The sequence below is a fragment of the Aricia agestis genome, chromosome 16, assembly GCF_905147365.1.
Source record: "Aricia agestis chromosome 16, ilAriAges1.1, whole genome shotgun sequence".
In the NCBI taxonomy this organism is placed as follows: domain Eukaryota; kingdom Metazoa; phylum Arthropoda; class Insecta; order Lepidoptera; family Lycaenidae; genus Aricia; species Aricia agestis.
This window is the reverse complement of record NC_056421.1, coordinates 14,193,325-14,205,719: the sequence shown is the minus strand read 5'-3', so window position 1 is coordinate 14,205,719 and position 12,395 is coordinate 14,193,325. Positions and strand designations below refer to the sequence as shown.

Below are 12,395 nucleotides of genomic sequence, written 5' to 3'. Positions count from 1 at the left end.
TGCTGTCATATGTCACGACTCACGATATAGCTGTCATTTGACGATAATTAAGTCTATTTGATACGATAGACTATTTAATTACTTGGCTACATCGCACCTGCTGGTAGTGTCCCAGCCAAGTCTCGAGTAAACAGACACAGCCGTACCATACTTCTCGAAGCGATTGGCAGTCAATTCTATGATCTATCTTTTACCTCTAATACTCAAATTGCGGTGTAGTTTTTTGGTAAAATCAATTCTTGGCTTTTAATCTAATATTTAAAAATAAGTAGGGTTTTCCTTCCTGACGCTATAACTCCAGAACGCTCGAACCGATTTCCACGGTTTTGCATTCGTTGGAACTTGGAAAGGTCTCGGGCTCCGTGAGGTCTATAGAAAAAAAAAATCAGAAAAAACTTCAAGAGAGAAGCAGGAAAACAGGGAAAATCATTTTATGGCAAAACAATGTTGGCCGGGACAGCTAGTATTAATAAAAAACAAAAAGCTCGAAAACCCAAGTATATATTTTTAAGTGCAGGTTGTTTTTTGCGATCCACAAAACGAGTACCGGGAAAAACCCGGGTTCGCTGCCCCAATCGTAAGGAGATTACGCAGAAGGACATAGGATAGGATAGTTTCCATCGCGTAAAAATGTACGATTATCGCGGGATGCTATATTTGCACTGGTGTAGCCGCGAGCGACAACTAGAATTATATTTTGCCTGTCAAAAATTGTATAAAAATAATTCCCAAAAACGTTACGAATTACGATTACCTGCTCTATGGGAACTATAAACTATATTTTAAATAGAGGTAGTATTTACGCATGGAGGACCTTTTAACATTCTACTGTCTACCACCATGGTGTTCTTATCTCATGAACTGTAATAAAAATTTTCACATATGATATTGTTTATTTTAGCGCCTAACAACACATAAAATATTAATAGGTATAGGTCTACCAGACTCTGATGGCAATTTTTGACAGCAGATTTTCAAAAAATGTATCCTTGATCATTGGATAAATTTTTATATTTGCATACACACAGAATAAGCCGCTAAAGGGAAAAAAGGATCAAAATTATTTATTCCTATTACCCCGGTATTGAAAGAGTCAATTTATTTTCTCACTTGCCATCAGATTCTGATAGACCTATACCTACCTGGGTTAATTAAAAATCAACTATACATATAGGGTTCTGTTATCAACAAAACTTGGTTGACTACTGAACCCTAAAACGGAACCCTAAAAAGCAGATTTTTTGTATATTGATAGGTAAATAGGCACATTATTTAAGAGTAACATTGTCCTACAAATAAAATAATCCATATTTTAGGACCATCAAGTCTAAGTATGAAATCCTTTCTATCTCTGTTAGCTACCATTTTATACGTGGGAGAGCCATGCTTCGGCACGAATGGGCCGGCTCGACCGGATAAATACCACGTTCTCACAGAAAACCGGCGTGAAACAGCGCTTGCGCTGTGTTTCGCCGAGTGAGTGAGTTTACCGGAGGCCCAATCCCCTTTCCTACCCTCCCCTATTCCCTTCCCTTCCCTACCCTCCCCTATTCCCTCTTAAAAGGCCGGCAACGCACATGCAGCTCTTCTGATGCTGCGAGTGTCCATGGGCGGCGGAAGTTGCTTTCTATCAGGTGACCCGTTTGCTCGTTTGCCCCCTTATTTCATTAAAAAAAAAACCACTTTCAAGATTTTTCGAAAATAAAAATATTATTCGTCTTATCAAAATGTAGCTACTCACAAAAAATTAGCTTGTTAGTAATAAAAAAAAAATGTTCTGAGGCTTCCCGTACCATAAGGGTTGTGTTTCGTTTCCCCTTTAATAGTTATTACTTATTACATACTTATTACATTATAGTAGTACAAAATAATACACAAGTACAAGTACAGTATACAAGTAACTTGCTCCCAACAAGCAAACCGATGAACTGATGAAGCGACCTTTAGCTGCTGCGAGCTGCGAATTGCGAGCTGTAAAAGTAGCTGCGCTGAAAGAATTACTTTTTTATGTATGGACAAATCAATGACATTGGTGCATTTCTCAGAGTAACACAGAAATTGAAGTTTTTCAGTGCTGCTACTTTCACAGTGAACATATAATACACATTTCACAGTATACTAGGGATACAATATAGGTACACATCCTGTACCTATGATTCTTTTTACGTAACCTTAAGAAAATATTATAATATTAAGTTGCCAATCGCCTTCTATTTAAATTCACCAGAAGTTTCTATTTGGGTACTTAATACAAAATTTCATGCATAACTTGTGTTATGTTTCATGTCACAAGTGACGCATGAACTGATTAGGCAAGGCAAAAATAAAAACAACTTATAGAAAATATCGATACCTATGTATTTACAGTATTGGACATGAATCGTCAATTTCACATATTATGTTTGGGTTTTCTTAAAAATATAAGGAATAACACCTGTACAACTACTTCTTAATGTCGCGAATAAAATTCGTTCCAAAACTAAACTTTTTATTCCCGACATTAAGAACGTGGTTTTAAGTACATAGTGTAGAAAATTTACCAAAAGATATAAAATTTAATTCCTCTCTTGGACTTTTTTAAATTTAGTAGTACGCTCTTCTGTCCCTGTTGCGGACGTGATTTGCCAGGCACAGGCCGAAAACGACTGCCACCAGCTGAAATAAAAATAATGAATAGTTTAAAAAACTAAAAAACACACTTTCAGCACGCAATAAGGCAATCCACCATCTTGGATGTTCGCTTGGATTTAAGTCACGTGACTATTTTTGATACAAAATACTATTTTCCGCCAATCTCAAGGAGTTTTTGACTATACAGTAATTTTTTGCTACAATATTATGCCTGTTGCAAACATACATAGGCTTGAAACTTGAAAGGTTAGTAGTTCATTAACAAAAACATACTAAATATAAAAATCGGCCAAGTGCGAGTTCGACTCGCGCACAAAGGGTTCCGTACCACTACAGAGCAAAAATAGGCTAATAATTGTGTTTTTGTATGGGAGCCCCCTTTAAACCTTCGATTGTGGATTCTTGGAAATCTTTTGTTATTCTATTGTATCTCGCTCACCGGTGAGCTTATTGAATGGTTAATTATTTTTTTTTTTTTCAAATTTTATTATTAATTGTTAAATTATATGGGGAGCCCCCATAAATATTTAATTTATTCTTAGTATTTGTTGTTATAGCGGCAACAGATATACAAAATCTGTGAAAATTTCAGAAATCTAGCTATAGCGGTTCTTGAGTTACAGCCTGGAGACAGACAGACGGACAGACAACGAAGTCTTAGTAATAGGGTCCCGTTTTTACCCTTTGGGTACGGAACCCTAAAAAGTCTACACATAGAGAATAACTAGTATCCATACTTTACTAATATTATAAATTCGAAAATGTGTCGGTCTGTCTGTTACCTCTTTACGCCCAAACCGCTGGACCGATTTTGCTGCGGTATGGAGATACTTTCAGTCCCGAGAAAGGACATAGTATACTTTTCATCTCGGAAAAGTGTACGGTTCCCGCGCGACAAACTAATTTTGGCGCAACGGAGTTGCGGGTATCGTCTAGTATAAAATATAATGACTAGATATAATTGACTAACAGCATCAATGTACCATCGAACAAATTGATTCATAGGCGGATTACGGATCTACGTCATTTTGTCGGGTTATGTCAGTTCAATTATACTCTTAATCTGACGGCTGGGTTTGACATAACGCAACTAAATTACGTAGGTCCGCCATCTGCCTTGATTGATTCATAGGCGAATCAACTTCTCTGATAGTATATATTATAAAGTGTTGGGGGACGTTGGCCTACGTTCAGCTTACGTTAGTAATCTGTGGTTCTGCAACTATACACTTATGAACGCACCTCGACAGCGACAATGCCGATGGCGACGGCTCCGGTCACCAGGCCGAAGGTGCTGAAGAAGGACTGGATGACGTCGTTGCAGGAGGTGTAGGCGTTGACGATGGTGCACGGGGTGGAGGCGCAGCAGCTCTGCGGCAGAACCAGGTTCTGGTACGAGCTGGCGCCGGTCGGGCCGCAGCACTTCAGCTGGAAGTGAACATGTGCGTTTAAAGCCCAATTTCACCAACAAACAAAGCCCAATTTAACAGCTTATTAAAATGTCATGTCTTCTCTTTCATTCATATGAAAAATGAAAGGGGTAACATGATACAAATCTAAGCACTAAAATACAATCTAAAATATACAGTACACATGATACTAATTCGAGCTTTGCGCTACGGTGGAATTATAATTTATAAGCTATTGCATAGCTTTTATGGCGGGCTTTGAGCGACGAGCGAGCGCGAGCGACGGCATTAAGAAATTCCGTAACGAAAAACATCTAACATTCGTCTAAAGTCGTTTCAGCTAGGCAGACTTCGGCTCGGTATTTGTGTGCGTGCGATGATACGATGCGTGTAGACTAGTTGCTAACTGCAATAGCTTTACCGCGGCAGTCGCCGGGTGCCATACGTATGTAAGAGTTTTTCCCTGATCAGTGATCCACGAAAACTTTTCGCGCTACTGTGCCTATGTTACTTCTCTCTCAACAATGTTATTACCGATTGTTCCAACTCGTGGAATGCTTGCTGGTCCTTGGCGAAGGCCTCGTTGAGCCACTTGGGCACCTCCGCCAGGAAGCTGTCCAGGTTCACGAAGATCAGCACCGCCAGGGTTATCTTCAGCACCATCAGCACCAACATGAAGATTGAGTACTGGAATTGGATTTGATGAAGTTTACAAACTATAACAAGGCATATTTTAATTCTACAATTTCATCCAACATTATTACTACATAGTATAAATAAAACAAAGTCGCACAGTAATAACATACACTTTTCATGCACTTTTTCCACTTTATTAATTTATTTTATTACAATTATGTTTCACACGACCGGTTTCGATAAAATCATCATCACACCTTATGATGATTTTATCGAAACCGGTCGTGTGAAACATAATTTAATAATAAATTAATAAAGTGGAAAAAGTGCATGAAAAGTGTATGTTATTACTATGAAACATGAATTTCCACCAAGAAGTTACGGTACATTCAATAACATATATAAAACAAAGTCGCTTTTTCTGTCCTCATGTCCCATTGTTCCCTTTAATCTTTAAAACTACGCAACGGATTTTGATGCAGTTTTCTTTAATAGATAGAGTAATTAAAGAGGAAGGTTTGTAAGTATAATAACAATAATTAAATAGTGGAGAAATACTGTTATTTTTGAGGTTTCTAATCTGATGTCATAAATAATTATATTTTTTTCCGCTTACATTGCAAACGCTGAACCCTACGAGATTTATCAAAATAATGTACCTACCTACTAAGTATAATACGCAACGAAAAGGTCTACAGAAAACTTCGCGATGGTATAATGTTATGTCTATCTCTTATGGATATCTCACAAAATAACATTTTTTGTTATTTACTTTAATATTTAAATATATGGACACTCGCAACATAAGAAGAGCTGCAGTATGCAGGTGTGTTGCCGGCTTTATACGCTCTTTTCTTGAAGGTACTCACAATTCAAAACGGCTTCATTATTCATTTTCTGGTATGGTCCAGAGTGTATATTATAGATTTTAATTAATATACAATCTGGACCATACAATACAATACCTACTATATTAAAGATTAAGTTTATATTTAAGATGTGCCGGACATCTATCGGGTCCACAAGTATTATTGTTAGATAATTTATCAGAATCTGAACTGAACAAGCTACTGACCGTGACAAGCATGCAGTTGCTCTCCCGCACCGCGCCGCAGCAGCCGAAGAACGCGATAACGAAGACGACGGAACCCAGCACGATGGCGCTGATCGACGTCATCTGCAGCATCTGGTTCTGCTCCATGAAGTTAACCACCGCGGCCACCTTCAGCTCCACCGCGATGCCGATGCCCAGCAGCGCCAGACCCGCTAGCTGAAACACCAAGAGTCACGCTCAAGATCTTCTCTTTTGTACGTCTAATGCTGGCTTCTCACGGCGCGTGATATCATGAGCCGCGCCGCGCCAGCTCGAGCCACGCGCCACGCCGTGTGAAGAGGTGGCTCGAGGTTACGAAGGCTGGCTCGAGCAAACGCACTCTGATCCGATTCAAGTCAATGTTCCGGTAAATTCAATGCTGCGTTACGGGGCGGCTCGGGCGGCTCGTGCCGTTAGTGACGTTACTCGTCGTTACGCACCCGCCGCGCCGTGAGAAGCCAGTCTAAAGTTACACGATCAGTCTGGCATGGCAATGATCGTGTAATCGTGTTATTGACGGACTGATCTTTATATTTTATTATGTAATTTTCGGCCATCATTCTGGCGTCAGTCCGAGACTGATCAACTGAACTGATGCCAGACTGATCGTGTAACCTTATAGTCTAAGATTTGGTAAAATTTTTGGCACTAATAAAATACAATCAACTTGCACTTATTCCACTATATTTAGTGAATTAATTTTCAACGAAATACACGACCGGTTTTTATAAATTCTAATCCATTCTTTGTATATCTTCCCTATTAAAGTACGTAAAGTGGGAAAGACCTAAGAAAAAGAAGAAGCTTCTTCTTTTTTTAAGTAAAGTTATTTAATTTCTGATCCCATTGTTTTTGACCCACTACTAAAAAGACTTCAAAAATTAAGGATATTAGTACTTCCCAAGTAAGAGTATAGGCCACAGCCATTTAGGATTCATTGGGATGTATTTAGTGACAATGTGTCATAGTTTATTTTAACATCCGGACTTGCCGGTAAAAGTATTCGTTCATACATATATTCTGTGTATCCAACGCACCTACTTCGATAACTGATTAGATAATATATGATAACGACCGCAATGCTGTGCTAATGTTATTAGAGTAACAACTATCTTTAATATATTTCCTGTAAAAGAATCTTTATGTTGACAACATAAGGGCTACAACAACATAAAGACTACAACGTAGTGAATAGTTGACACAGACAGACAAACGTAGCATTTAACCGTCGCGTCGACTGTTAGGGTGAAACTAAACGAGCGTAATTTGTGAGTTATGTGTCGCAGAATTTCGGCTGGCAGAAATTCTGCTGCATTCAGTTTCATACAAAAGTCCTGTTTGATTCACACGAGCGTAATTTTGTGAGTCATGATTTGTATGAAAAGATATTTACGCGGCAGAAATTCTGCGACTAACGACTCGCAATTCACAAAATTACGCTCGTTTGGCGTGCGTGGGTAAAGCCAAACGCTTCACCCTTAATACCTACAATGAACACCCAGTACATTCATAGTTCATACTAATATAACTGCGAAAGTGCGTCTGTCTATTACCTCTTCACGCCCAAACCGCTGAACCGATTTTGCTGCGGTATGGAGATACTTGGAGTGCCAGGATACTTTTGCGCGATAACGAATTTGGGGCAACCGAGTTGCGGTTGTCATCTAGTTATCTTATAGTTTGTTTCAATGCAAACAAGCCGTACCAATTCGAATGAGGTAAACAACATGAGATATTATTAGGTATGCAATATCCGGTGTTAAACAAAAATGTTGTACTTATACGAAAGTATCTAAAATAATATGTCAGTCTGTGTTTTACATCTGCAAACTACTTTCGATTCAACCGCAGCACGGTATACCGATTTGTATGTTTTCGAATGGAGACATGATGGCGGGAAATGCTATCAAACCAATATAAAACATTATTTTTCTCTAGGCAACAAGTTTCGCGCAACTCGGATTCTAGATCTATTACCATGATTGTAGTAAGTAGTAATTATATAAACAACTTAGGTAAGCAACTATGTTGCGTCAAAGTTAGATATTTGTGTGATAAAAGTAGGTATCCTATGTCCTTTCCCGGGACTCAAAGTATCTACATACCAAATATCAGCAAAACCGATACAAGTGGTTTGGGCGTGAAGAGGTCACACAGTTTTGCCTTCATAGATATGGATAAATCCAATCAAATCAATCAAATCAAAATTGTTTTATTTCTAAATAAATTTAAAATAAATATTTTCAGAATGTCCTACATGATGCCTACCATCGTTGGACATGATATTAATTTTCGCTTGACTTGGCTGGGGCACAAAATATGTGGCCCCAGATTCATTTCTATAATCTATCTAAGGTTTATGATCCAATAAAAATCATTAAAAAACACATTCGTCCTAAATACAATATCAAGAATCGATAACTAAAACTCTTATCTGAAACAAAAATATAATTTTACTCACCGCAAAGAACAAATTCGCGAAGAAAAGTATGTATTTCACCAAAAATTCACCGCACCCCATTTTGATTTTTTTTGTGTACTTCGGAAAAATAAAAATAAAACACGTTTGTTTAGCACGGCGTTCTTGTAACTTGTGAATTATCCTTACAGTATTTCTTATCTGCCTATTGTGGAGGGTACATAGATAATACTGATAAGAAGTGCGGTTTCGCTGCACACTTTAGCACCTTGTCCTCGACATAATGATCACTTTGAATTTTTGTCGGCAATGATTTTTATTTAACTATGGCCAATGTTTTTCATCAGGCGCTGAGATCAGCTACTCAATTACTCATATTACATGTACTGTGTACACTCTTTCTTTGTATATCTAATAACATTATATTTCTATTTTCTACTTTATTTTACACTCAAAACTCTCGATAGCATAAACACATTAATTAATTTTATAAAATGTCAACTCAAACTTGTCATGCTTATTTGAAAATTAATTTAAAAAATTAAACGTAAAATGCAAAGATTCATGAATTAAGAGGAGTCCACACTGCCGTTTTTCCATACAAACGCTGTCCCCTGTTTCCTCCCTGGATAATGCCGGTAGAGTTATGATTTTTTTCGTGAATATCTATGGCCATTATTAGCATGTCCCTATGTTTTCTTTTTTTTTTCATAATTTTATTATTAAAAAGATAAGAACGTCCAAAAACCCAAAAAAATGGCCAGATTTTCCTCTGTGTTCAAACATCCAGAAAACAAAACTGGCTAGAATATACAAAAAAAGTAAAACATAGGAACACAGCTTAAGCTTTGCTTTAACTTTTAATGAAAAAAGTACTTAAATCGGTTAAGTTTTGGAGAAGGAATCAGCGGACAACGAATCGAAGATTTTCTGTTCTATTATTAGAACTTTTGTCGTGTTGTCTCTATCGCGCTCTGCGGTGGGAGACTTGAGATTGGTGAGACAGCAATACATTTTCAAATACCTATTTTCGATTTCTCTCGCCCCTGGCAGTGCCGTAAATAGGGCGGTGCCACCGGTGCCCAGGCACAGGGCGTAAACTCTGGGGGGCGCAAGAATGGGCAGACCAGAGGGCTTAGTGCGAGTTTTATTCGATCATACGCATCGAGCACGTTAATGCGAATTTATATGGAATCAAAGCAGCGCCATCTACTGGCTAACGTGGATACTGCTTTGATCCCATATAAATTCGCGTAAACGTTCTCGATGCGTCGGATCGAATAAAACTCGCACTAAGCCCCCAGGCAGATCCTTATTTTTCGAATTGCTCCAGATAAGTTCCCGCTGCGCCCCAGAGATGTTACCCAATGTAGTAAAAAAATATCCACAGCCGAACATATAACCTCTTCCTTTTTGGAAGTCGGTTAAAAAACAAAGGTGCAGTTATATAGAAGCTCGCACAGGGCGCAAAAAAGGCTATATATCGGCCTGTCCACATCTCCACGTCAAGACGTCGAGATGTGGACAGGCCGATATATAGCCTTTTTTGCGCCCTGTGTTTGGAACGATTGATTTTGACTTATTGCTTGCTTCATTAAAATCAATTAACGCCGCTCCTAGCGTCTTGAGATGGTTTGAAGGCTACCTTAGAGGTCGAAGACAGCGTATTCGTAGTGACAACCATTACTCCGTATGGCATGACCTCTTAGCGGGGGTCCCACAAGGAGGCGTACTATCTCCTTTACTATTTGCTCTGTTCATTAACGGCCGTTCCCAATATTTGATCTAACTCTGGTTTTGCCCTACTAGAGATAGAAATAGCTCACAATTGACATAAAATATATGTCTCTAATGTCTAATGTGAGCTATTCCTATCTGTAGTAGGGCAAAACCAGAGATAGATCAAATATTGGGAACGGCCGTAATACTATTAGTGATCGCTTGTCGTCTCTTTACCATTTATATGCCGATGATATGCAGATCTATTAGTAATAGTTTTAGAATTTGTCTTAGTTTTAGTAATATAAGCACTAGTATTAGTTTAGTTTGCGCACCTACACGATTTTTATATCATTCCCAATTTTCTATCGTAGCTACAAAAGGTTGACTGGTAGAGATTGCTTAGTAGCAATAAGTTCGCCTTTTGTACATCAATTAGTAATATTTATTATTGTATCTTTCGTATTATGTACTGTATTTTGGTGTGCAATAAAGAGTTATATTATTATTATAAGACGTCGTCAACGTGGAACGGTGCGGTAACGGGGCAACTGGCAGGGTACGTTGACGTGATGTGAAACTTTACGTCAACGTAACGTGAAAATGCACGTCACGATTACTACTATGTAGTATGTAGACATAACAATAATATTATACAGTTATTCGTGACACACAAAATATGCCTACGTTATATACCTACGTAGTGAGAATCCCCGGTTATAATAAATTATTATACAAACCAGTTTAACTAAAATGCCAACAGTCGGCACACCCATTCTCACCTATTCTGGTTTTCCCGCCAACACCCAACATCGGAAACTCGACGTCATAATATTACAAATGTTACGTAAAAAACCCCATTAAATTGCGAAAATTCATTTTCTCATAAAAGGTGTTAATGATCTGTAACTATTAACTAAGCATTATTATTTAATTAATGAGTAATTTGTGAAATGATAATTATTATTTGTCGATGAAAAATTATTAACATAATATTATTATAACACTAGCTGGTGCCCGCGACTTCGTCCGCGTCAGCATAGTAGATCTCGTCCCAAATCAAATGACACTCGAAAACCGTATGTTTAGTGTAGTTTTTAACTTTGTTCTTAAAAAAGGAGAAATATGTCTCCGCGACATCGTTTTGTTGAAAGAAAAAAATTGGAAGGGGGACTAACCTAACCCAGGTTAGGTTAGTCGTTTCTTGGGGGGGGGCGGAGCCCCCCCCCCTCCCCCCCAAGAAGCGACCGGTGCCGAAGCTCGCTGCATATAAATCAAACAACACTCGAAATCTGTATAGCAAAGATAGATAAAAGCTCATAGCAAGGCAAGGAGTGGAGATAGAGACAAAGTGTAAAAGAGAAATTTGTCGAAAATTTTATGATCTTTCATTACGTACGGAACTTTTTTTCTCTACAACGCACAGTGATATGAGCAAAAAACGAAAAATATTGAAACTTGAGCCCCTCCCCCCACCCTAGGCGATATCGTAATAACATATAGCCTATGTGTTGACCCGACCTCTAAGTAATATTCGTGCAAAATTTGAAGTAAATCCATCCAATACTTTCTGAGTTTATCCCGTACATACATACAGACAACAGACAAACAGACAATCAGACAAACAGACAAAAATTCTTAAAACTATATTTTTGGCTTCCATATCGATTGTAGATCACGTTCCAAGTATTATTTTTCAAAAATATTCAATGTACAGAATTGAGTTTCCTACGATTTTATTATATGGTCATTATTTCAACTAAAGATTGAACGAAGCAGACCTTAAGGATCTACTTTAAGGTTATTTTGGGTCTTGGGGCCATTTTATGTGTTACTTAACTTAATGACGCGTCATAATAAGCTATGAGTTATAACTTATGACGCGATGAAGGGGAAACCTGTGAACTGCGCTGTTTCTTAGGGCGAATTCGCATCGCATCGCAATTCGCATCGCCATGTTATTTTTATTACTTATGAGTTTTGTTGCAGATATTTGCGATGCGATGCGAAAGCGCAGATTTGTGTGGGAACCCTTGACTGTATTCTTATTACTTATTAATTATTATAAACTATTTGAGGCCCGCAGCTCCGTTGCGTAGTAATTCATTTATCGCGTGAGAACCGTACATTTCTCCGGGATAATAGATGTAACAGACAGGTACTCACTTTTGCATTTATAATAAGTATTAGAATATCTAAAGGATCTAAAAACTCTTCACCTTAGATCATGAATAGATAACCTGCATCTATTCATACTAAAATATAATACTCTCACACCGGTTTCGGTGACTGTGGCCAGTTTCATTTAAACCAAGCCTGCAGTTACGCAGGAGTAATTTTATAGTGCCCAAGTGTGTGCGCAGTACACACTTGGGCAGATGATTAAGAGTTGAACATACTATCTGCGGTGTATATTATGCTACCAAAATTAAAACCCTACATTTGTAAACCTCTCAATATAGCAACACCATTCCAAATTAGTTGCTTA

General features: G+C 38.1%; 1 protein-coding gene across 1 annotated transcript; it reads right to left on the bottom strand.

Moving 5' to 3' along the window:
* Positions 1 to 2,339: 2,339 nt before the first annotated feature.
* On the bottom strand, positions 2,340 to 8,391 carry LOC121734683 (tetraspanin-18-like). The gene is made up of 5 exons (XM_042125283.1): positions 8,231 to 8,391; positions 5,752 to 5,946; positions 4,575 to 4,727; positions 3,874 to 4,059; positions 2,340 to 2,655 (listed from the first exon to the last, which is right to left on the bottom strand). The coding sequence occupies exons 1-5, from the start codon at positions 8,288 to 8,290 to the stop codon at positions 2,584 to 2,586; spliced, it is 666 nt and encodes a 221-aa protein (XP_041981217.1). The 5' UTR covers positions 8,291 to 8,391; the 3' UTR covers positions 2,340 to 2,583.
* Positions 8,392 to 12,395: the final 4,004 nt, after the last annotated feature.

Excerpts from the sequence above, each read along its gene's own strand:
- LOC121734683 (XM_042125283.1), bottom strand. The coding sequence starts at position 8,290 with ATGGGGTGCGGTGAATTTTTGGTGAAATACATACTTTTCTTCGCGAAT. Across the intron at positions 5,947-8,230 it reads TCGCGAATTTGTTCTTTGCG|CTAGCGGGTCTGGCGCTGCT; the intron begins GTGAGTAAAATT and ends TTGGTGTTTCAG. Across the intron at positions 4,728-5,751 it reads GCAACTGCATGCTTGTCACG|TACTCAATCTTCATGTTGGT; the intron begins GTCAGTAGCTTG and ends ATCCAATTCCAG.